General features: G+C 39.7%; 1 protein-coding gene across 1 annotated transcript in view; it reads left to right on the plus strand.

Annotated features, from left to right (window-relative positions):
- BMPER (BMP binding endothelial regulator) overlaps window positions 1–25890 on the plus strand; it is a 217616-nt gene that overhangs the window by 131834 nt on the left and 59892 nt on the right. The window contains exons 10-13 of the mRNA XM_032778745.2: window positions 1149–1253; window positions 7237–7282; window positions 15350–15679; window positions 21589–21925. Coding sequence (XP_032634636.1) covers window positions 1149–1253; window positions 7237–7282; window positions 15350–15679; window positions 21589–21925 — 818 coding nt within the window. The remainder of the gene's footprint in view (window positions 1–1148; window positions 1254–7236; window positions 7283–15349; window positions 15680–21588; window positions 21926–25890) is intronic.

Genomic DNA, 25890 nt, shown 5'->3' on the forward strand with positions numbered 1-25890 from the left:
CTAGGCAGGGCAGTGGCTCCAGTTAGTCTGTACAAGCCATCCCTATGAATAGGGCTGTGACTTTAGTTAGCACAATGGCCGGGAGGGGCAGCCACCCAGGACAAACAGAAAGGAGAAGGGAAAGAGGAATGCTAGCAGGGGGACAGCTGTAACAGACAATACTGTGCATAAAAAATCAGGCTGTTTTGCTACTTAAAATTTGAGGGTGCTTTCACTATGATCCCAACACTGAGGAACTCTAGTGTAGGTGGATCCATAATCCTCTTCTGTCCTCTTGGACTGCCTCTACTCTCTTTCTGTCTGCCTCCCCTCACCCTTCCTGCTCAAGCATCCTGTAAACAGAAAGCTTGCACATTCAGGCTCTACACGGGCTAGCACAGGACTGTACGTGGGTGAGGTGGAATGCTTTAGAAACTGCACTTGGCAAATACAAAGGCATGTAGAAATGAGCCAGGACAGTTCCCCATACTTTCCTGAATATGTTAAAACCATATGAAGAGCATTCTGCTGCCCTCTGAATACTTTTTTAGAGAGACAGACTGTCTTCTGGAATAATACTGTTCCTGCTATACATTTGAGTAGTTTAGTGTTATATCTGTTCTAAACATTTTCAGATGTTTCGCAGATCAAGGGTCTGCTAAAGCACTGTAAGCAATCTAAATCAGAATTCATTATTTGTCCATTCCTGTGGACCCAGAATGGTGCCGCATCTGGTAATAAATTCATTGTATTCTGACATCTTAATGAAATGCTTTCACATCCAAGAATTTAAACATGTCAGTTATCTGAAGGTAATGAATCAGATTTTCCTAATTATGTCAGCTTAAATGAAAATTTCACAATAGGTGTGATCACATTCCAGTGGTTCGAGAAACAATGCAGCTAATCAGGTCATTCAAGGAAAAAGAAAACATGGACTTGGAAGAATGATTTTCTAACCTGAAGGATCAGAGGGAAGAAATCCCTGCTCGTCTTCATTTTTAACTGGACTGGGTGTGGATGAGCACCTCATAATAATTTAGACTAAACAATGATGTAACTCCAATAGGGAAAGCAGTACTTTTCTGTGCAATGAAAATGATACACTGTTGAAATAGCTTCCTTCCGCCACTCCAGCTGATAGCTATATCGTGTTCTCCCTCCTGCAGGATGGAGAGAGGTGGTCCTCTGTTAACTGCACCATCTGTGCTTGTGTGAAAGGCAAGACGGAGTGTCGCAAGAAGCAGTGCATTCCAGTCAACAGCTGCCCTCATGTGAGTTTTTAATGGAATGTGTTCTCTGCCCCGACCCTCATTTATCTTTGTCAGTGTTTCTCAGTTGAACTGGTGTACATGAAGCCTTGAGAAGAAGGAACTGTCAAAAATTCTAGAGTCTATAGTTGACTAGGATTCTCAATTGTGTGCAGTGTTGTAAACTGTGTTGGTCCCAGGATATTAGAGACAAGGTAGATGAGGTAATATATTTTATTAGACCAACTTCTGAAATGTTCTGTGTAAGCTTGAAAGCTTGTCTCTTTCACCAACAGGAGTTGGTCCAATAAAAGATATTACTTCACCCACCTTGCCTCTAAAATTCTCAAAGCACTGCAACATCTCCTTTCAGCCTTGCCTAGCTCTGCCCTCAGGTCTCTCTCTTTGCTCTGAAGGCTCCTGTGTTTCCACTCTCCCTTTTATATCTGAACCAAAGCTGCTCTCTCTGCTCCCAGGCTTACTTCTCTGTCTTGGTAGCTTTATTGGTCTAACATTTTCTGTTTTGGATGCCTGTAATTTGCAAATTACTTAGTTTAAATAGTACAAGCTTTCAGGAAAAGCAGATCTAAAATGACATCTTATGCAGAGAGTCATTTTAAAGCAACCCGCTGAAGAGATCTCCAAGTTATTAGCATTACTCCTTCTCAATGTTTCCTTCACAGTCATGGAAGCCAAAAGGAGAAAATATTAGTCACAAATACCTGCGACAAACTCCCATGAACAGAAATGTATTTTGGTGACTTTTTGACAGCCAAGGGCAGTGGTAGAGGTGTTTGTACTTTGGATTTCCAAATGCTATAGAGGCAAGGTCACTGTACCAGTGAGCCTTCGGAATTCTGTGCAGTAGAGGCAATCTTCTACTTCACCTTTTTGGTGGTTCAAAGGAGTTCAGTCCTTCTGCCATGAGCCTCCTTAAGCTTCACAAGAGAGGAGCTCTGCTACTGTATACCTTAGTAAGCATGCATTAACGCAACTCTTCTGGGAGTATTAGCAGGTAATGGGATTTCCTCATGCAATTCTTAAGGAGTGCGTAGGAAATGAGAACCTGAGACCATAGAAGACTTTTTATCTAGCACATCTAGTTTTCTATGAGAATTCTTAGGAGCATGGCACCACAGAAAAAATTGGATGCCCCTCTATAGTGTCCTTCATTTACCCAGTTTAAGCTTTTAGGGCTCCTCAGACCTCAGGTTGCTAAAGTAATTTAATATGGCCCGGTTGCAAAATACAACATTACATTATATTTCATTTAAATAAACTTATGAATAGAAAAGACTGGAAATGATCCGTTAAGGTAATAAATGTACTGTTTCCCTTGTTGTTCATACAATCAACTGCGGAAAACAATGCCATGTGAAAATTCACCTTATACATTCCAATAATAGTTTTAACTCTCCAACCCATAAGGCACACTTACATGCTCTTTCAGCATTGTCATACTACAATCCTAGTATGGGTGGTGTGAGTCCTAGACTCATAAGTGAAGTCAAGAGCAAAAAGAGTTCTAAGTCCTCCATTAAAAATATAGAAAGTAAAGGATTTTAAATGTTGAGAAGCATAGAAAGCATATCAATTTAACTCACAAAATGCCATTAGCAGCTTCATAAGAAATAAACATCCCTTTATAAATCCCCTGTTAGCATAGAAAGGCTTTAATCTGAAACTGTTTACTAAATTATACCAGCCCTGGGTTCTAGCTGGGGCTGGAAACCCAATCCAAATTAAGCTTCTGAAACTGGGATGGGTTCTCAGGAATGGAATCAGTTCCCAAATCTAGAATAAGCTTGTGAACTAAGCTAAATTCCCAGGCTGCTGCAGGCTTCCAAACAATACTAAACTTCCAAGCAGTAGTGAGCTTCTGAACTACGATACACTCCTAGACTAAAACAAGCTTGTGAACTAAACTAAACCCCCAAACTGAGTTACCAAACAAAAGCCAGTTCCTCCTCAGGGCAAAATAAGCACCTGTGCCATCTCTCCACTCCTAATAGGTTCTAACCCAGCCATTCTGTCCTAGGATTCAAAATGGCTGCTCACAGTCTGCTGCAAACACTATTGCCTTTTCTTTTCCAGCTCCAAAACCCCACAACCAACAAATCAACCAAAAAACTAACCCTTTGCCAAAACATCACCCTAATGTAAAAACACATGATTCTCATTTTTTTTTCAAGATAAGGACTATTAGAAAGAAGAAAGCAACTCTATAGTTGGATTCTAATTTTCTATCTCGCCTTAAGGAATTTTAAAGCAAATAACATATGTTAATCGTTTGATCCTTTTCACAAACCTACCTATACTTTGCATAATACAAGATATAGATTTGGTAGTGATGTGTGTGCTGCAAGTTTGTAAGCATATTATGAAGTAGGCTGAAGAAAAATTGTACAAGAGAATACTATATTGCTTAGAAAAAATATGGGTAGTATCTTGATTTCCTTACTAGTTTTAAATAGCATTCTAGACCATTAGACCCACTCTTGTGGTACTACTTGTGGAGTGAGGCACTGCTTGGTGCGAGTAAGAGTGGCCTTATGTGTTTGTGCCATTAAATTCTGTGTCATAATGCACACATACAAGGGTGAAAGAGTTAAGGATATGCAGGCAAGCTTAAATATTTATACCTTGACTTATAAAAGCTTAACTCTTCAGCTTTAGCTTTCTGTTCGTGAAGTTTTCCTGATGGAATATTGATTCATTCATCAACCTAATTCTAAATTAATTAGGACTTTTATATCTGACTCAGAACAGGCTTCACACTGGTAAAGCTGTAGATGTTTTTTATACCCAGTAACCACTTGTATTACCGTCTGGACTGGTGGCAGGTTGCCACATTTTGTGAGATTGTGTCTGCCATTTCTTTCATTTTTCCCAAGGTTATACACATTTTTTCTTACTTTTTTTTTTAAATAGAATCTTTTACTATTCTGATAATTTCAGGAAGTGCCTTTCTGAGTTTCTTTCATTTGCACACTGAGGCAATGTATGTGTCTCTATTTTAATGCCCTCTGGCCACACCGATAGCAAAGTCAGCCCTGCTTTGGGTTTCTACTGAGCCTTTTGGTTCATGGTTTCTGTTTCCACTTTCTGATCACTGATTCTACAGGCATACTTCCTCTGTTGCCTTGGGCTTCATTCGACAATGTGCTGAGCACTCTGGCCTCGATCCAGCAAAGAATTTAAGCATGTGGGTAGTCCGGCTGAAGCCAACAGGCATGCCCCTATATTTAAAGTTGAGCGTGTACTTAGGTGCTTTACTGAAATGAAGTAAACTCATCCTCTTCAGGATTGAGTCCCTGTAGAGATTCTCTAGCTCTCTTCTTTTCTAAGGCCACGTCTTCACTACAAACTTATATCAGTATAATTATGTTGTTCAGAGTGTGAAAAATCCACACACCTGAGCAATGCAAGTATACCAACCTAATCCCTGGTGTAGACAGTGTATGTCAACGGTGTATGTAGATAGTGTATGTTAACGGGAGCTTCTTCTATCAGCACTGGTACCGCCTCTCAGAGAGATGGATTAACTACACTGATGGGAAAAACTCTCCTGTCGGTGTAGTAGCGTCTTCACTAAAGCACTACAGAGTGCAGCTGCACTGCTGTACATGAAAATAAGCCCATATTCTCCTCATTTACCCTTTTCTCCTCTCCACATTCTTTACTCTTCCAAGTCCTTTGGTTCCTTTATATCATCTCCATTCTCTCTCTCTCACTATCATTTTCCACCTTGCTGTTGTCCTCCTCGCACCACCAGTACATACCACACTTCTAATTAGTGATACCAGCCTGGGCTAAAGCTGAGTTGCTGTAGAGATGTTTCTTCCAATGCTACTATGAAAGTACATGGTGATTTTGAAGCATAAAATTGTCTTTGAGCACCATTTCCATGAAATAGTTAATCGAGCTAAGTTCATTGCACATGAAGCCTTTCAGAGGATTTGATTCTGTGGATAAATTTTGAACCCGTGAACTTCATGTGAGTTTAAAATTTATTCAGAACACGTTCTCCCATCCCAAGCATAGACAGTGTTTAATTTTATACACATCTGTTATTATTGCAAACAAAAAGTTGCTGTTTTTACTGCAGTGCCAAATGAGGCACAAAAAAACAACAGCTGTTGCTATTGCACAACCAACCAGCGTCGCCCCAAACCCTAATTATTCTTGCCTTTAAAAAAATCCCTCCTCGAACATAGACTTGAAAACTCATGAAAAAGAAGAAAAATCCTAGAAAATAAAGAGACTTGAATGCAGTGTGCTTATAAATAATCATAGGTAAAAATGGGATCACATCACTTATCCCACTCCTAAGGGAACCCTCAGTGCTAACGAACTCTTGCAGCACATGTTAGCAATAATGGGCTTCCTTATTCTACAAGACAAAAACAGGATCCCATGCCAATATAGTGGCTCAAGTAACCAGCCTCAGCAGGCTGCCTTGCAGATTCCAATTTCACTTGAATTCCTGCCATTTCCAGCTTGGCTGATGATTTCAACTCTTTTATTGAAACAGAGAGGTAAGAATATTCAGTATGGGCATTAAGCTGCATGTCTCCCATTAATGCTAATAAGGGTTGCCCAACTAAATATCTCTGTATATTATTTTGGGGGTTTATATGGCACTTAGTTAGAGGTGTTTAAAAGCGTTTTATTATAATAGGTGCTTGAGAGACTCAGAATCACAGTCTGGTCCCTGGTTCTCCCTTTGCTCTGGGGGAGAGGTAACTCACATGAGCTCTGTACCAGCTGCTGATTACTTCTCCATTCTTTTCAGTTCTGCTCTGGCTGGTGCACTGAGAGAGGCAGAGCCAAAACTCTGCCCAGTTGTAAGAGAACCACAGTAGTAGCCCTACAGAGGCTGCTCTCCCCTCCATGAGCTGCCACAAGTGATGTGGAGAGCCAATGCAGGGAAGTAAGGAAGTTCCATATGCTTCTTGCTTCCTTGCATGTATATGGTGGGTGACTTACAAAGCAGTTTCAGTTATCATCACTCTAGGTTTCACTAAGGGTTTGTCTACGCAAACAAGTAGTTTGTGGCAAGTTGGGCTGTGAATCTACCCTGCAGTAGCCTGCTGCAGACAAACTTTTTGTGTTGGACAAATCCTCAAAAGCATCCACCTTTCAGGTTGAGATTTTTTATGATTATTCTCAACTTGAAGGTCAGTTTCAGCAAATTTGAACTAAATCAATTAGGCCACTTTTTAATTCAGTGAAGATTTTAAAAGGACACATGCACACACACAAACAAAAGCACATATTTCCTAATTCTAGCAACCTCTATTTGAGACAGAACTATTTAAAACACAAACACACACACACACAAACAAACAAAAACCTTGGCCTGGGCAAAGTGGATTGAGCCTTTGCTCAATATTACTAATATTGGACCAAAGTCTTTGCTGATATAAATAGTACACTTATGGGGTTTCACCCATTGGCTCCAGCAGAGAATTTGGTCCACTATTTCTATTTTAGTAATATGATTTTGTAAGGACTATCACCGTATTTACTCATAGAAGAGAATTTGAATAAACTTGATTTGTACCAGTGAGATCTCTTGCTGATATTTGTAGCTGGATGAATGACTCTCTTTAGTGAGGATTTCCCATAAGCAACTGAAGGGATACAAGCAATCTGCATCAGAAATGAACCATATGTATTTTATGGGAAAAAGGTTGACGTCTTAGTTATATAAAACAACTAGTGTACTTTAGATAGCCATGAATACATGAGTACAAATTCCCCCTGCTCTCTCTAAGAGAAAGTAGCAACAGAGAGTCCTTTTAGTATTTTATTTCTTAGGGGACTGCCAGGAAGCTTTTTGAATATTCTGTCTGTTTTTAACACCTGATATTTGAAGCTGTAACCAGGGCATTGAGTTCAAACACAACTTTAACTATTTTCAAAGGTTTATCCAGCCTTACAACATAACAGTCTTTGCTCCAAAAATGCTTTCAGTAAACCAGTCTATCTTTTTCCCAATTAGGGTAAGATCCTGAACAGAAAAGGATGCTGTCCTATTTGCACTGAAAGTGAGTAAGTTCCCTCTTCACATTTTAAAAATTCTCTTTTATTCTATCAGGAAAAAGTTATAGTCAAACCATGCTCACATTTCATCTCCCTCTTTTTTGATGGAGGCATAGACAGGCGCTTTTAGCACGGGACAGAGTTAGTATAATATCTCCCATAAATTAAAAATAAAATATCTGTCAAAGAGAATTTTTAATCTTCCAAATACCACTTTTTGTGTGTGTCAAATTAGAGGAAACATTTCTCGCTATGAAGTATAAATTATAGCTTGCCTGTGAAATTTGCAAATGTTATTTGATTCACCCTGGCTACGGTTATCCAAGCTAAGGTAGTGATATGAAGAAATACGAAGCTTAATCAGATTTCATGCTCCAGGTCCTTATGCTGATTTGTTAGAGTCAGAAAAGGTTTGCAAGGGTCAAACAGGAAGTCTGTGGCAGAGATAGGGAATACAGTGGAACACAGGTCTCTTGATATAGTTCTGTGCTTTAGTCATAGCATCATCCTTTCCCTCCCATAGCCCTATTATCAAAGTATTTAAGCATTTCCTTAAGTTCATCCCTATTCAGCAAAGCACTTGAGCCCATGCTTAATTTAAAGGTAGGCAAATTCTTAAGTGCTTTACTGAATAGGGATGCACTGCTGAATCAGGACCTTAATACTTTATAACAGAGCAGTCCGAAAACTAAAAATAATTTCTATGGAAAATGTCTGTTTTTTGTCTAATTTTTTTAACTTTTTGAAATTTGCCAATCAGCTGTAGCTTATAATCATTTATGTTGGCTACTATCAGATTATACCGATGATGTACATTACTTCTTCCATTATGCATCTCAAATGTACTGAAGCATTCTTAACATATTGCTATTAGACATGTTTAGAGCAATTGTATAAACACCATTTGGCCTTAGTGAAGGAATTTGTGGTTGAATTGGTGTCGTGAAAATATCCTGTATTAATAAATTAATCCAACAAATCTCTTACCATAAGTCCAGTTCTCAGTACTCCAAAGCTAGAATGAGTGATATTGGTCATAGAAATATGTGACATAGACTCAGAATGAGAGACAGAAAAGAGGAGTGGATGGAAGGATTTTGAAATGAAGCAGGATTTGTTTTAACAGATATACGTTTTCTGTGTACTCAATTTCAAAGGCACCAAAACTTTCAGAGACCTGGGTTCAAATATGACCTTTCACAAATGCCATGAATTTGGTGACTTGAGTCTTGCCTCTAGTGGTCCCCTTGTCAATTATAAAATCACAGCCTGACTTCATGTGATGGGCAGGTTCTTGTAGAAATTCTTAGGCAGTAATTTATAGCAGGGCAACATCAGGATCATTTGAGAGGGAGGTAAATTAAAATCTTAAATAGGTGATGCACTATGTAATTCACTGCCACTGAAAGCCTTCCTGAGTTGAACTCAAAAGTATTTTTCTTCTCAAGATGAATAAAGGAAAGAGGATGATGTCATTTTTTCAGAGCTATTTTCATTGAATTACAAAGTGTTCTGCTCTCCAAGTGCCAGGGGAGTTGTTATTTTTGTTTAAAATAAAAATAATTAAATTAAGATTAAAATGACTTTTGAAGGTTACAAAAGACTCCATGGTGATTTATGTAAGCAATAACCCTCAAGACAAGTGAAACTAAAGGTCAAGTGCCTTCACCACTGAAGAAGAGTGTGATGCTTATATACCTGCTGTTATTGAAGTACCAACTGTAGCTCATCAAGTGACACCTTACTTAAGAACAGAGTGAACTAGGCCCTGGGCAAGTACTTAGACAGGGGAGTGCTAAAGAAACCATGTCCCTCTTGCATGCTGGGCCTGATTCAACTCCTCCACAAGTCAGTAAGTGTCTTTCCATTCACTTCAATAGGCCATAGATCAGGCCTTTTCTGTGCAGGGGCTCGGGATAACAGCAGTCCCTCCTAGCAGCTGTAGAGTTTCTAACCAAAACAGACAGAAGGGGAGTTATGCCCCCATCCCTCCTGCCCACACTGGCTGGCAGAGCTGCCTAGATGCAGAAATTGAAGCATTTTACACTATCCCAAAAGTTGATGCAGTAGGCACGCTCCTCTGGGCCGACTAAAGGGACAGTTCTTCTTGGATCTCCCTTTGGAGTGGTGTGTCTCAGCACTGGCCCCAATGCTGAGGGGGAAATATTAAGTAGCTTTTATAAAAGAATTTTTTTTAAATTAACTAACAAGTTCCAAACTGGTATACTTATAATGCAAAGTGTCAGATCATCAGAGGTCTTGCAACAGCAGCCTGCTTCTGATAAGATAAGATGTACACACATTACACTTATTAATACACTAGACATTTCTGGCCGTCTAGCAGACATGACTTCCCAAAGCAAAAACAACATAGGAGGTACAAGAACACACTGTGCTCAGGACAGCTGAGTACTGATGTGCATAGCCAATTTCTACAAACTGGGTCCAAAACAGTGATTGTTAAAAGACAATTTTTTTTTTTAGTTTAAAATGTATTTTTCAAAACAGTTTGTGGCAGAAGGAAAAGAGACCTAGTCTCCTAAAGGGGTAGTGAGTCCCTTTGTCTATTGCTGCTGGAATTAACTGTCGTTAGTTTTGGCACATCATTTCCTAAGCTCCATGGCTGGGGTACAGTTATTATTAATTAAACACAGTGGTCAGACCGGTGGAAAATGTCGTTTAGTTCAACTGTTTAGTTTATCCTGTTGTAAAAGTGTAATGAAATATGGTCTTTTTGGCCTGCTTTATAAAAAGTGCCATTGACGTCAATTCCATAAATTAGTAAACCTATGTTATATCAAGGTCATTTTCATATACCTCACAAACACCACTAAACTACATTCAAATGATATTAATAATCTGACCTCAACTCACGACTAAAAGCAAGGAATTCAGGTTAAATCTATCGTCCTTGCTTAGAAGGACTGACAGCACTTGCTAGAGGTGTAGAGGGCTTAGGCACTGTGAAAGCTTCCCACCACAGCTCCCTGGATGAGCTTTAATCCTAATCAGTTATCACATCTCCTATCATGACTGAGCCACAACCTCTCTGTACTTCAGTTTACCTATTGTACCTGCCACAATTTGGTGTTGTGTGGTTTCATTAATTAAGATTTTTAAAGGTATTCTGAGATCTTCAAATGAAAAGTGCTATATACGTCTACTAGTATCATTTATTATTATTTCAGTTATAGGCCTTTTCTGGGCAGAATGTGCCGGTCATGCCAAATCAGTCTTCGATTTTGTAATAGGCAAGTGATCACTATAGGCAAGAGTGAGGTCACCAAATTTTAGACACCTGTGACATATATTAGAATCCAAGTCTCTGGTAGTAACAACTGGTATCTTAATTTACTATAGCACATTGCTCCCTTTTATAGTAATCACTTTTAAAAATCTCCTCTCAGGGAAGTGTATATCAACAAAATAGACTGCAAGGGTAAATACCTAGAAAACCTGCATGTGATTTACCCATACAGACTTTTCAGCTGCATGAGTACATAATTAGATAAATCTGAATAGCCGTTTTATTTATGAATTAGATCATATCTTCTCCCATGGAGTTGTGATTGTTGGGGTTTTTTTTTGTTTTGTTTTTTTGACAAAACACCTTACAATGTATATTATATCAAGCTGTACCATGGGGCAATTACGATGAAAGTATTATATGGATTAGCATTTTTAAATTAAAAAAAATATGAAATTCTGTTATGCATGTGCCGTTAATAATTTGCCCCATTTAATTTAGGGCTTAGTTTACCATTTGGCTAATTACATTCAATGTTTCATTTTGGTTTTAAAAAGCTCAGTTCTTTTTGAGTTATAGATATACAAATAAATCACCTTAACCTGTAAACTTCTATTTTTCCCCTCTCTCTTTACTTAGAAAATGTCCAAACCAGTTTCCTCAGAGTTCACTCCAGTGACTAAATAATAATTTATTTAGGGTATCTACTCTGCACTGCATGAGCTCTTGCTTTATAAATGCCAAGTTTAAGCCAGTCTGCTAGGAACTGGAACTATCTAGGTCACAGGCAAATTTTTAGATCCTTTAGGTTGGTGGAGACTGAATGTACTGTAGGAGATGCACACAAAGGCCAAGATTTTCAACAGCAGAAGCCTAATGGTAGGCTCCTAAGTCCATGTTTAGGCTGCTAAATAAGTGATCTTATTTTTAAAAGATCTCACTGAACTCAGCAGTTTGGAAAATAAGGTCACTTATTTAGGAGTCAAAAGATGGGCTTAGTATGGGATTTTCAAAGGACCCCAAGGGAATTAGGGATGCAACTGGGAGATAATCACCTAACTCTGTTCTGCCCTTTTGAAAATCCCAGACTTTCTGAAAATCTTGGTCAAAGTCTTTAAGAGGTGAGGACAGAATGTGTGTGCATGTAAACACAGGGGAGTGTGCTAGCCCCTTTACAGGTCCACTTGTTGGCACATCCACTGAATGACTTCAGTATTACTGAAGAGGGCTGCTCATACACTGTTAACTAGAGAACCACTTCTTCCAATAGGTCTCATATCTCTGGGGGGAAAAGAACATGAACAATCTGTGATTGAAACCCTGCTGGGTGAGGAGGAGGGGGAAGCAAGCTACACATGGTGGCTGGAATCCTTTTTGTATACTTTGCCCTTTACAATCCGGTTACACTCTGTATTTAAGCTTCCTTTTCAGGCCAACAGTTCTCCTTGTTGGCTAGTGTTTGAGGTATCTCTCACACACTCATGCAAACTGTTGATTTTTTTTAAACACATTTCTAACAAAACTTTCAGAAATATTTTATACAAAGGCACTATAGTATCAGCTAATTTAGACTATTCCTAGGTAATTCTCTTTTTAAATTTCAGTTCTTAAAGTAAACAATAATATTTGCATCAGACACTGAATTGTCCAGCCCAGAATATATTCTTTTTTTATTGTAAGTGCGCTACACCAAGTTGACACATGATGTGACACAATGTAACATAACATAAAACAACATTACTCTGCATAACACATTCAAAATCAAAAATAAACATTTCTTTTGGATCCTGTCAGTACTAACAATTTAGCTGGCACATATATAAATGATGTTTGTTCTCTGTGTCTTGATTCTTAACGATGTCTGTCTTAGCTGAAATAAAAAAAGACACTAGGTAATAATATATACAATAACCCCATATTCTTGGCCTCCAGAAACACAGACCAAAAACAGTTCTTTTTATTAAAATTTTCACTATGGTTTGGGCTATTTCCTCGTTTTCTTAGAAGTTCTGTGCCCACATGAATAGAAATGATATGTAATTTCTTAAAACAAATAAGGAAATAAATTTTATGCAAATAATTGCATTTGATACACAGGAAAATGAAGGCAAAATGCTAATAATACTTACCAGTAGCATCAGAACCTGATGCTACAATTCATTAAACAGGTAACCATCACTTGAAATCAATAGAACTTGTCAGCGGTAAAATAAGACTCCTGTGAGGTGAATAGTATGATCCTTATCCTTTTCATATGAGGAAACTGAGGCACACAGAGGTTGGTGCACACATTTTCAAAAATACCCCTTAATTTATTTATTTTTAGGGTTCATTTGGTAATTTGTAAGACATGATTTTCAGATTTCTACAGTTCTCATTGACCCCAGCTGATGTTGGGGATGCCCTTATCTTTGAAAAAAGTCAGAGCCAAGGGGTCCTCAGCTAGGCATCCAAACATAAAAAAGTGTGACCTAAGTGGCTTACTTAAGGTGGTAGAGGAAGAATGCATGTATGGCATAGCTCCCAGATCCCAGTTCTATGTCTTATCCACAAGACCATGCTTTCTTCCACCTTTGTAGGTTTGTATTAGTCAATTTTAGACCCAAGAGGCTGGATTAACCAGGTGGATCATTGATTAATGTTTTTTTTAAACTTTTCAAAAGATAAGTGGTATTTATATAACTTCTTTATCCACTTTCATCTTTTAATGAATAGTTCTAGTGATAACTGCCTGATTGCTGTGGTGATTGTATGTTGAAGCTTCAAGAGCAACATTAATGTACACCTGTATTCTGTTGATAGCAGCACTGTGTACATCCTTGTCATGCAGACAATTCCTGCCAGGAACAGCAGTAATCAGCTGATGGTAGTGTTGCTAGTGTTTATTGCTGCATTAGGAGGCTGAAACTCTAAAATACATGAGCATTCCCCTTAATCCCTAGACCTTGCCACTAAAGTCTCATCCGTATCTCTGATCATACATAGCCTACAAACAGTCTCTCCATTGGAGGGGAGTTAGAATCGAAGGTCTGGTCTTCATTATGGGGAGATTGATGCTGCTGCAATCGATACAGCAGGGGTTGATTTTATAGGTCTAGTGAAGACCCCCTAAATTGACGGCAGAACACTCTCCAGTTGACCCTGGTATTCAGTTGTCCAAGAAGAGTAAGGGAAATTGACTGCAGAGCATCCCCCATCAACGCAGCACAATGAAGACACCAGGGTAAGTCGACTTAAGCTATATGGACTCCAGCTATGTTATTCACCTAGCTGGAGTAGCATAACTTAGGTGGACTTACCCCTGTAGTGAAGGCAAGCCCATACTTAAGCTCTATCTACACAACAAATTACTTCTGTGTAATTTACATTGCTCAGGGGTGTGAATAATCCACATCCCTGAGGCATGTAAATTATGCCAACCTAAGTGCCAGTATATAACTACTGCCTGTCGCAGAGGCAGGAGTTATTAAGTCGATGGGAGATCTCTGTGTCGGCTTGGAGCGTCTTCATCAGAAGTGCGGCAGTGGTGCAGCTGCATCAGTGAAGCTGTGCTGCATTAATTGATATAGATATAGAAATCTATAGATTTAGAACTACTTAACTCCTCATGGAAGGATTGTCTTTTTGTTGAATTTTTGTGAAGTGTCTAGCACAATGGGGTGCTAGTCTATGCTTGGTTACCCTACGTGCTACAGCAATACAAAAAAAATTATAAAAATAATAATCAGGGTGAAAAAAATGCACTTTGCTCCCCATTGACCTGTGACTTCTCTGACATGTTCACAGATGAAAACGCCAGCCAGAAATTTATCCTACATTCGTAGAAAATAATTATATAAATAAATCACACTATTAGATATTCACAAAGTGCTTGTTTTTCAACCAATATTGACTTAAACCAGGTATCAACAGAACCATATCGACTAAAAAAATCAAAGTGGTTAAATTATGTTAGTGGCTAGATTATATTTTATAGAATTATCTAGTGAATGTGAGAGTACATTTTATGTGTAGGCATTAGATTCACTGGTAGGCAAATTTACAGCTACTTTATATCTCTAGAGCAGAGCAGGCCAGCCAGAACAAACAAGTGAATCTGGCCAAACAACTATATCTGTCTATGTCTATAATATAAATGGTATATATATAAATATATAAACATGTAAGGCCAGATCCTGAAACTGCTGAAGTCAATGGCACAATGCCCATTGATTTCAATGGGGTCAGGATATAATTTGTGTATATATATAATTAAAATGAATTATATCATGGAACATATATAATATATTCCATATTTCTGTCACTATTAACGCCTTCGGCCTGCAATAAAACCTACATGCCCAGACCCTTGTGCCTGCCCAGAGCCCCAATGACTTCCACTGGGTTTTGCACAGAAACAAGGATTTGGGCACAGGCACAGATTTGATTGTGGGATCAGGGCCTTTGGTTGCTGGAACTGAATTTTTTTAAATAATCTAACATCGTTTACGCCCCCCCCCCCGATTAATTTCTTTTCTATGTTTCATTCAGCTTGAGTGGTGGAATTAGACTGGTTGGTTTGTCATTTGTTTCTAGCTGGTTTCACAGATGTTGATGTTTATTGTCCCAACCCTGAAAAGAATGTTTAAATTGAAAAAATAGAAAGCAACAAGCTTGTCATTCAATTTAAAAAAATGTATTATTATTATTAGTTGCCCTCCACTTCCACCTAACTATAGACTTTTGGGCGTATAAGGGTGGGCTGTGTCTCTTAAGTTCTTATCAACTGCTGCTTTTCAAACTTCAATTGGTCTTGATGGTGCTTTTGTTTCTCACTCACCTGCAGAGCCTGGAGTTTGCACTGTATTTGGAGACCCCCACTACAACACTTTTGATGGAAGGACATTTAACTTTCAGGGAACATGTCAGTACGTTTTGACAAAAGACTGCTCCTCCTCTGCCTCGCCCTTCCAGGTGCTGGTGAAAAACGATGCACGTCGGACCCGTTCTTTCTCCTGGACAAAATCTGTGGACCTTGTGTTGGGCAGAAGCACTATCAGCCTCCAGCAGCACCTCACAGTGAAATGGAATGGGACCCGGATATCACTGCCGTGCGAGACTCCTCAGTTTCAGATCGACTTGGATGGTTACTTGCTGAAAGTGACAACCAAAGCAGGTGGGGCTTGCTCCAAATCAGAAACATTGGCAGAAGCATAAAAGATGCTAATACAGTGGTGTCTGACTTGTATCTAGTGAAATCTCTAAATGCAACAATTCCAGAATTGCAAACATGAAGAAACAATAATTCAGTATCAATAATCATGTGCATTTTGTGCTTAAACAGCGTTTTATGCTTGAGGATCTAAAAGAACTCTATCAATATTAATTAATTCAACCTTACAACATCCCTTTGAGGCATGCAAGAACAGAGATTCATCTGCAAATTACAGTTTGTTGCAGAATCTCTTTTCAGGATATGTTACTTTCTGCAAACGGAAAACCTGTCCATGGACAGTCCGTGTATGTAAATTCATATACGATTTTCACTTCCAGTGACTTCTAAATGGTTTGCCTATGGTCTCCAAGTGACGTGCTGTGACACTGAACAATTGGAAGTTGATTCTCAAACAAGACTTCATGTTTTCAGTGACAGCAAAAAATTGTGCCCCATGTTAGTGTGTATATAATCACAATTCCACACCGGCAGTGAATTGCCAGGCAAAGACTGAATGAGTTGCATATGCAAAATTGTGGACAAAATTCACTGGGCATACCAAATTATGCCCACCAAAATGGAGGGTCCAGTTTGAAAACCAGGCCCTGGCTTGCTGTATTACCTCAGCTACTTGCAGGGTTCTTTCTTTATCTGAATGAGAATGTATCCGTATGGAGCTGTGATTCAGGCTTTTGGTCTCCTTTGTGTTGTTAGACCCAGAAGTGGGAACAAATGGGAACAGTCAGAACATCTGGTAACTTTTGTGAAGGAATAAGGAAGTGAGAGAGCAGACACGCAGGTCTGCTGAATCCTAGCAAATATGTTAACTGTCGAAATGTTAGGCCATTGGGCATACGGCTGTTTTGATAAGCTGATCTGAGACTGTAGAACTCCAGCATAGATAAATGCAGGGTGGAAGTTAAGAAATTTCTCATTAGCACGTGTCAGGTAGGTAGCAGTCCTGGGAAATTTCACTTATACAATGGAGTACTGTTTCAGTGAGAATAATAATTACTGTTAATTCCATTAAATGCCATGTGAAAGCAGTGAAACCAATCTCGCCTATAAAGTGATACAGTCACAGACACGAGGCATAGTGATACTCATTAGCTAGCAAGATTATTTTACATATGCCATAGCATCCACTGCTGAGATGACAATTGAGATACCTATTCACATATCCACTGGAAATGTAACCCTGCATAATGTGGATCCCAGCTATGGGCTTGTTCCTCAAAACGGCAAAGCGGATTTTTTTGCCTGTCTGTAAAATGCACACAAGATGACCATTACTCAAAAGTCTTAATTTAAAGCATCTTGAGGGCTGCTTCTGCAGTCAGCTGAACACTGAATTCTAGTGATGTGGAATTCATTAGCCAACCACAGCCCAGAGAGAGGTTCTGAATCAAAGACGACTGGCAGCTAATCCTTCTGCTGTTCCATTTGTTGTTGACGTAAAGCTAATAAACAACTGCACACATCTTTGTCTCTGTGGTGGAAGATGTAGTGCAAATATGGCATATGACAACGTCCTGAATAGTATATAACTGCTGCAAATTATAGTCCAAATAATTCTTTCCTTTAATGGACGACGATCAGATTTCTTTCACTGAACACACCACTAAGGGCCAATCCCTCTTTGCCTGGGCAAACAATGTCTCAAAAGCAGCAGAATTACCTGGCTTCTCTGCACAGTGGCAGAACTTGCTACAGAGAGGCTGTGCAGGGAGAAGGAACGTGTTGCGCACCAGGAAGCAGCGATTCTGGTGCCATGCTCCCTGATGGTGCAAATAGTTGGTCAAGTGTATTGTATTGGATTTGTGGTTTTGTAGAGACTTTTATCTAAAATCCCCATGTTGGAAACAGAAGGGAGCGCAGCTGATATTATGCGAGAATTCTTCACTCTACCATCAGGATGGGGGAGTATTCCGTCTGCACAAAACCTGCAGAGATTCTCTGCACAAATCTCATTTGCTGAGGCTTTGTATGCAAGTATTTGGACTTAAACCCTTAGAGCAGAATCTTGGCTGCCAGATCTTGAGGATGCCTTAACTGAAAAATCCTGCAGAACAATTGATGTGAGCCTCCAGCATGTGAGACTCAGTGTGGGACACGCATAAATGAACAATGAATTTTTTAAAAAACAGTATATTGTGCCAAGTTAAGCTGAGTAACAAGTTGGTTTAGCATCCTTCTAAAAAGGAAAAACTGGAAAGCCCTAAAAAGTAACTAAAAAAATGTTCCTATTCTGCACTTCCCCAGATGAGACAGATGCTGCATCCTTTGGCTTCAAACCCTGCCAATTACTTACATCCTGACTCCTATCCAAGAGAATGGGAAACTCATCTATTCAGTGGGGGTTAAAAATAGGCACCAAGTAACACTTTCAAACAGTTTCTGTCTGCCAAAGAGACCATTTCAAACATTGTTCCGTAGAATAATCCCCTTTGTTAGTTGGTTTATTTAAACAAACTAATTTTTCCACATTTGCACAAATAAAAAGATACATGTTATATGGTGTGATTAGGGAAGAATGAAAATATCATGTATATTATGACATTAGCCAATACTGTAATATACAACACAATTCCTCTTATCCAAAAGCAGAAAAGGCTCCATTAGAGAGAGAAATCTTTATTTTGTTCATCAAAACCAAAGAAGCATCACTGAATGACTCTGAAAAATAATGAATCTAAAAATGTAGCATTATACAGTAACAAAATGTTCTCTAAGATCTGAAAAGTAAATCAGGATATCGTGTAACTAAACTAGAGGGAGTTTTAGAAAAATCCTCTTTTACTAGTGCAACAGTTGCTGTCTTGGTCAACACTGGGAGTTGAACCAGAAACTGACACATTTAGAGTACAAATGTCTACAGCTTGAGTTAAAGAGCCAGAATTTGTAGTGGGAGACTGTAACCAACATCTTCTCTGGATGGGGCTCAGAGAGAAGGGGACATGAAGACACACTAACTAGCTCTTTTAAAATATTGTAAAGCAGTGATCTCCAACCTTTTTATGCTCAAGATAACTTTTTGAAGTTAAGGACAGCCCAGGATCTACCCCACCCCTTCCTGGAGGCTCTGCCCCTTCCACAAAGCCCCGCCCCACTTACTCCATCCCCCCCTCCGTCACTCGCTGTCACCCACCTTCACTAGGCTAGGGCAGGGGGTTGAGGTTCGGGAGAAGATGCAGGCTCTGGGCTGAGGCCAAGGGATTCACAGTATGGGAGGGGGCTCTGGACTGAGCCTGGGGCAGGGGGTTGGGCTTCAGGAGGGGGTGAGGGGTACAAGCTCTGGGAGGGGTGTCAGGGCTGGGGCAGGGGGTTGGGGTAGGAGGGGGTATGGGATGCTGGCTCTGGGAGGGGGCTCAGGATTGGTTTGAGGTGGTGGCTGTGGGAGGGGGCTCAGTGCTGGGGCTTGGGGTGCAGGAGGCGGTTCAGTGTGCCGGCTCCAGGATGGGGCTCAGGGCTGGTGGTTGGTGTGCAGCCTCCTGCTGAGCAGCACTTACCTCTGGTGGCTCCTCGTAGGTGGCGTAGCGTGGCTGCTGCTAAGACAGGCTTTCTGCCTACCCTGGCCCCACGCCGTTCCTGGAAGGGGACAATGTGCCCCTATGGCTGCTGGGCGGGGTGGGTGGCACATGGATTCACGCACTTTGCCTCTCTGAAAGCACTGCCGCACAGCTCCCATTGGCCAAAGCTCCCCGTTCCCGGCCAATGGGAACTGCAGGAGTGGTGCTTGCAGGCAGGAGCAGGGCACAGAGGGAGACCCCTGCCCCTATGCTCCCAGGGCCATGCTGGCCGCTTCTTGGAGCAGTGTGGGTCTGGGGCAGGCAGACAGCCTGTCTTAGCGGAAGTTCTGCTGTACCGCCGGAGATCGAGATCAACTGGGAGATCCTTTAGGATCGACCCATCAATCACGATCGACCGGTTGGTGACAACTATTGTAAAGGATATAGGCACATTGTGAATAGTTTATTTAGGGCTGGACGCCTGGACTGCACAAGCCTTATTAATTCTGGTAATCACGAGTAGTTCCACTGAAGTCAATGAATCACTTTTTAGAAATCAAATTTCTGACAGCAAATAAATATGGAATGCCTGTAAACACCAAGTTTAGACACCCATTTTTCAGAATTCAAGTGCTCACCAACATGAGTCAGGGCTGTGTAATCTAACCCTTACTGAATCAACATTAATCCTGAACTAGTTGGGTGTGGGCCATTCTCCCTTCCCATCCCTTTGTGACTCCACTTCAGGTCAGCAGCCTCATGAAGCTCATTAAGGGAATGAGTTGAGCGTAAACTCTTAAAGTAGAGTCATGTTCTAAACCAAGATGAACTAGAACTTAAGAAACCATACTATAGAAGCAATCTGTGTGGGAAAGAATATTGTGCAGGTACTTGCAAAACCTTGCTTGCTGTCTCCAAAACAGTTGCTTACATGTCTCAAGCCAGGATGTGGCCAAGGCAATATATGCCAATGACAAAGCACCTCTTTTGCAGCCATTGTTCTGACCATAATTACCATTTAACCACATCCAGTTTTATTTGAGGGCTGTGCACATTGGAATTGTAGTGTGAGACAATGAGAACTTTTTACAGGAGAAACTGTGCCAGTTTTGAATGGACTGATTAGTTCTTTTATTTAATTGTATACGTAAACATAGGGGGGAATACAGATGGGATTATGGGTGACAGGACTGGGCATAATGAAATCCAGGTTGTCTTCTGGTCTCTGCCACTAACGTCTTGTGTGACTTTGACAAAGTCATTTATTCTTTCTCATTTCCAATAAAATGGGGATAATGATACTTACTTTCCTCAAAGGGATGTTGGGAAGAGAAATTAATGTTGGTTGAGTGCTTTGTTCTGCTTTCATGGAAACATACTACGTGTAAAATATGATTATCAGGTGATAGTGGCTATAAGAATTATAATAAAAGTTAACAGTTTCTGGTGGGAGTTGAACCTTAGCAGCTCCCAATGTTCTTTTTTTTATCCAACGTAATAACAAAATGATGGGGATTTATTATAATACTTTCTCATAGAAAACAATTTAAAATTCAATGGCCCAAAGTGCTAAATCTTAGTTTAAAGAAAGTGTTGTCAGACACAGAATGTAGCAACCCATCTGAATCCCAGCTACTGAATGAGCGTTCAGTCCCTCTCCCCCTTTCAACTGGGTTGGTACTTTACGAAGATTAGTTGGATCAAGGATTGGTAATGGGCTTACAGAGCCCTTAACCCCTTTGAGTTAAGCATTTTGAATCCATTTCAGGTTGGTACTGTCTGAACATTTGTTACCCATCGGACATATCTTTATTGACCTGCGTCAGATGAATTGTTGGTCTCACACTAGATGTCCATATCCAAAAGAGTTATCAGTTGGCAACATGAAAATAGAGGGCAGGGACTGAATGCTCTTTTAGAGCATGTGGCTTCTCCAAAACTCATTGGTGATGTACTGTGGTGTAGGCAAAGTTTGTCCAGCTGCTGTCTGTGCTGTACCTTTTTCTACATAATAGGTGAAATCCTGGCTCCATTGAAATCATGGGAGTTTTGCCATTGACTTCAATAGGGTCAGGATTTCACTTAGAGTGCTTCTATTTCATCTCCAGATCTGTCAGTCAAGCATCTTCCACCAGAAAAATAAACATATCCAGATACACCTAACAGTTATAATTCCTTGTAATCCTCTCTGATCTGAGTAATATTGCACTTACTGTAGAGGAGGCCCAGGCCCTTACTGAGGCATGTATAGATTTTATGAAGGAGGCCAAATGTTTTTACTTAGGTTCCCATAAAAACACGTTTATAAACACAAATAGCTGTTAATTATCCTTTCCTCCCTCTTCTTCCTCTCTGAAATAGGCTTGGAAATCTCCTGGGATGGAGACAGTTTTGTCGAAGTCATGGCTGCACCACATTTGAAAGGCAAACTCTGTGGCTTGTGTGGCAACTATAATGGACACAAGAGAGATGACCTGGTAGGAGGTGATGGGAATTTTAAGTTTGATGTGGATGACTTTGCTGAATCCTGGCGCGTGGAGTCGAATGAGTTCTGCAGTCGGCCACAGAAGAAACCTGTACCTGAACTGTGCCAAGGAACAGTGAGGGTAAAACTTCGGGCCCACAGGGAATGCCAGAAACTCAAGGCTTGGGAGTTTCAGAATTGTCACTCAACAGTGGATTATACTACGTTCTATCGGTAAGTGAGGCTGGCCGAGGAGTGAGGGGGGAAATAGTGGAGAGCTGTTGTGTGGGAATGAGGTGATACAAATCTGCACTTAATTGGCCTTGATTCAGGAAAATACTTAAGAAAGTGCTAACTCTAAGCAGGTTCTTAACTCCAATTGACTTCAACAGGACTCAAGCACATGCTGAACAGCTTTCTTGAATCAGGTCCTAGAACTGGAAATAGGAACAGAAAGAACAACAGAGCAGCTACAATTGAAAAAGAAAGCTTTGTAATTGCCAGATTAGAAGAATGCTGTTTGAAACGCCCACAGGAGAGAGTAGAGGTAAATGCAAGGCAACAGACCGTATTGCTGGAGTCAGTTGTAAAACTCCTGTTGACTTTGATGGGACCAAGATTTAGTTTACAGTGCTCCATGTTTCCCATGGGCTTTTTAAAACTGATTTTGTTTAAGACAGTTGTACCATAATTTCCTGACTGACGAGATGTGTGTGTTTTAGAGCTTAAAAGGATGTAGTAAATAGAATGAGCCTGGTCTGTCTGTTTCACCCTGGGAGCAAAGAAAAAGAGAAGACAACCAAGACACTTGGCTTGAGTAATTTATCTAAACCTTTTTATCATTAAAACGCCCCTGGCCTAAACCACTGAGAGATTATTTCTGGTCTTTAATTGTCGTGAGTTTATTTGCCCCTCTCCCAGTAAATAAAATCCTATTTTCTTTAGATTGCCTGACATAAAAGATAAAAGCAAACTGGGTCAGAATTGCATGATTGTGGATGGAACTGACTAACTTCATAGCTGCAGCTTTTTGTACTTGAGCACATCTGCTGAACTACTGGGCTCATTTATAATGGCTTTTTAAAATTACTGTATTTCCCTTATGAATTGCCTTTCTTCCTCTCCTGTGAGGAGACTGAAAGCCTTTTATCTACTCTAAAAAAGTATGGCTAGAAAATTCAACATATCCCAGTTTCCAGGCTATGTCTGTCTGGGTCCTCAGTCTATTGCCTGGCTCGTAAGATAGGGAGATAAGAATGAGGGAGGTCCTATATGTAACTTTTATAATGTTTAATTTTGGTGTTGGTGGTAACAACAGAGAGTATTAGAGATGCTAACACACACAATAGAAGCGTTGAGTGTATTTTAAAAATATTCCCACCTCACCTTTGCCATTATTTAAAGATAAGTGTTGAAAATGAAAATAGAGAACAGGCACAGAAAGTTTAAACTAGATTTTCTTTTTCATTTCACATTTGGTTTTTTTTCTCTTTCCTTTAAAGTGGCTTGTGATTAATTTATTGCAATGCACTCTCTGACACTATGAAAGAAAATGATGTATATCTTGGCAAAGGCAGCCAGGAAAGATCTTTGAATCCTCACACAAAATACCACGGTGGATTTCCTTTTCTTGCTTTAGAAAATAGTATTTTGTCAGATCTGGAAACACAATGAAAGTTTGCTTGATTTAATTATATGTCTCTTTTAGAAAAGGGTGTTTTACATAGAGCTGTGTAGGAACTGGAATTTCTATCCTATGGAAAATTTCACATTTCTGAAAAAAAAATACCTTCCTATTTGAAATGAAAAGTTGAATATATGAATTTTTCCACAGTATGGACAATTTTAAAACTCCTGGGTTGGGGGTCAGGTAGCCCAGTGAGCCCAGGCTAGTTTCCATTGACAAGTTCCTGCAGAAAGTTTCAATTCAGTCTAGTTTGCATTTTCTGATAGAAAAGTGTTTTGTGAGCAAATTTTCTAGCAGGTCAAGATATAGAGTTTAAAAGACTCTAATTTGGACTGAGCATCAAATTCTTCTGGAGTTCATTCCCTGAAACTTCGCATTCATATTTTCAGACTTTAGGGTAACTTAGATACAGCTATGAGAATCAAAAGCAAAATGCCTAATGACATTCAGTACAGACATACCTGTTATTAGAACCAAGTGAAAAGTTTGCTGTGAACAATTTATTAAGTGAATTTGGCCCTTTTACATATTAGCAAAATTTCCACAACCTGACAGTTACTTTTGAAAATTTGTTCATTATTTGAAAAATGTTTGACAAATGTTTTGCAAATAAATTTTAGCCCATGGATTTCCCATGAACTAAGAGGATTCCCTTGAGTGTTCAAATTTGTAAAATAAAATAAAAAATTGGTATTTTGTTGTATGATTAGTTCCATAAGTCAAATAATTTTGTTTTTTACCTGACCCACACTATAATATGGCCATGTGAGCCTTTTCAACATAAATCTTCACCCTTCTTGAAAATTTATGGTTTTTCAATTTTCCATGAACATTCTGCTAAATAAACATTTACAGAAATCAAATTATAAAGGTGTGTAAATACCACCAAAACAGTCTGATTCAGAATTAACAAAAATATTCACAGCATGCATATGATTCTATCCTCAACACCTGTCAACAGAATTTCATTGTAGGGTTTTATTCAGATTTTTCCATTTGTGCATTTTTAAAGAGAAACAAAGTTTGCTGGTGGAATATAAAAGTACCTGAAGTAAAATGGATAGGTGCCCATGTGTCTGCTTGTTTCTTTCCATCCAGCTGTCTTTTCAACTGAGTAGCTTGAATGGATAGATTTGCATATCATTGCCTTCTTTCTTCTCTATCATCATGCATTACATAACTTCTCTGGTTGTAATATCATGGTCACAAATGTTAACCTTTCTTGGTCATTCTCATCTACATTATTAACACTGCCTCATTTTCAGTAAGTTGCTCTTTAGTTGACCCGCGGTTAATAAGAATTCTCAGAAATAAACTCAGCAGGAACATTTCAAATTAGGGTGTGATTTCTTCAAATACCAAAAAGGCACTGAAAAGCATGTTGCAAATGTTTATCTGACACTGTGTTACTGAAAAGATTTCTCTGATGACATGTCAAGTTCAATTTAAGATTTCTTTTTTTTATAGCTGTAGCTTATGCTATTGTTAGCCATCCAAAAAACATACTCAATCTATTTGTTTGAATATGGGATGAGGAGCCACCAACTTCTGAGTTCTGATCCTGATCTTTACATACCCTTGGTGTCCCATGGGAAGTCACTGAGCACTTCTGCCTCATTCCCACTTTATTAGGGTATTGTGGGGATTTAGGTTTATTTGTAAAGTATGCTGAAGGTTAAAAGACCAATATAAGCATAAAGTGTTAGAATTTTGGAAAGGTCCAAAATGTAATCTTAACTTTTCCTTTAATATGTTAATTTGCAATAATCCTGTAATTCTTTGTTTTGAAACAAAAATGCTTTATGGGCTCTTTGTTGTGGTGGTTTTGAAGAAGTGCTAGCAGTTCACTTCTCATGAGCAGCACTGTAAATATCAAGGCTATTTGTCAGGGGTTGAGCGATCACAGAGGAAAATTCATTTAAGTAGGGAAACAATTTCAAATTTCGAAGAGATTATGGTAAAGATTGAGTGGAGAAAAGAATTTTTAAATGATAGAAAACATCTTTGTCATTCTAATCTATTTAACTGGATATTTGTAAGGGTCCTGGGTTAACTCTTTACATGCAGAGTCAAAATGGAACTGCGCTAACTTAGGCGCAGATTTTTAAATATGTATACGGTCTGTGCGTGCAGACAAGCAATGTACACTGGTTGCATGTACAACTACTGTCATTGTAAGCATGCGTGCATGCCATGAGTGCAGGGAACTGGACTAGATGCCTCTCGAGGTCCCTACCAGTCCTGCGATTCTACGATTGTGTACTCAAGAGACCCATTAGATAGTATGTAACAGTTAGGGCAGGGGGGGCAAACTTTTTGGCTTGAGGACCACATTGGGTTTCCAAAATTGTATGGAGGGCTGGTTAGCGGAGGCTGTGCCTCCCCAAACAGCCAGGAGTGGCCCTCCCCTGCCCCCTATCGACCCTTCCTGCTTCTCACCACCTGACAGCTCCCCCGGGACTCCTGCTCCATCCAACCCGCCCCCGTTGCCTAGCCCCTGACAGCCCCCAGA

Source organism: Chelonoidis abingdonii, chromosome 2 (assembly GCF_003597395.2).
Source record: "Chelonoidis abingdonii isolate Lonesome George chromosome 2, CheloAbing_2.0, whole genome shotgun sequence".
Lineage (NCBI taxonomy): Eukaryota > Metazoa > Chordata > Testudines > Testudinidae > Chelonoidis > Chelonoidis abingdonii.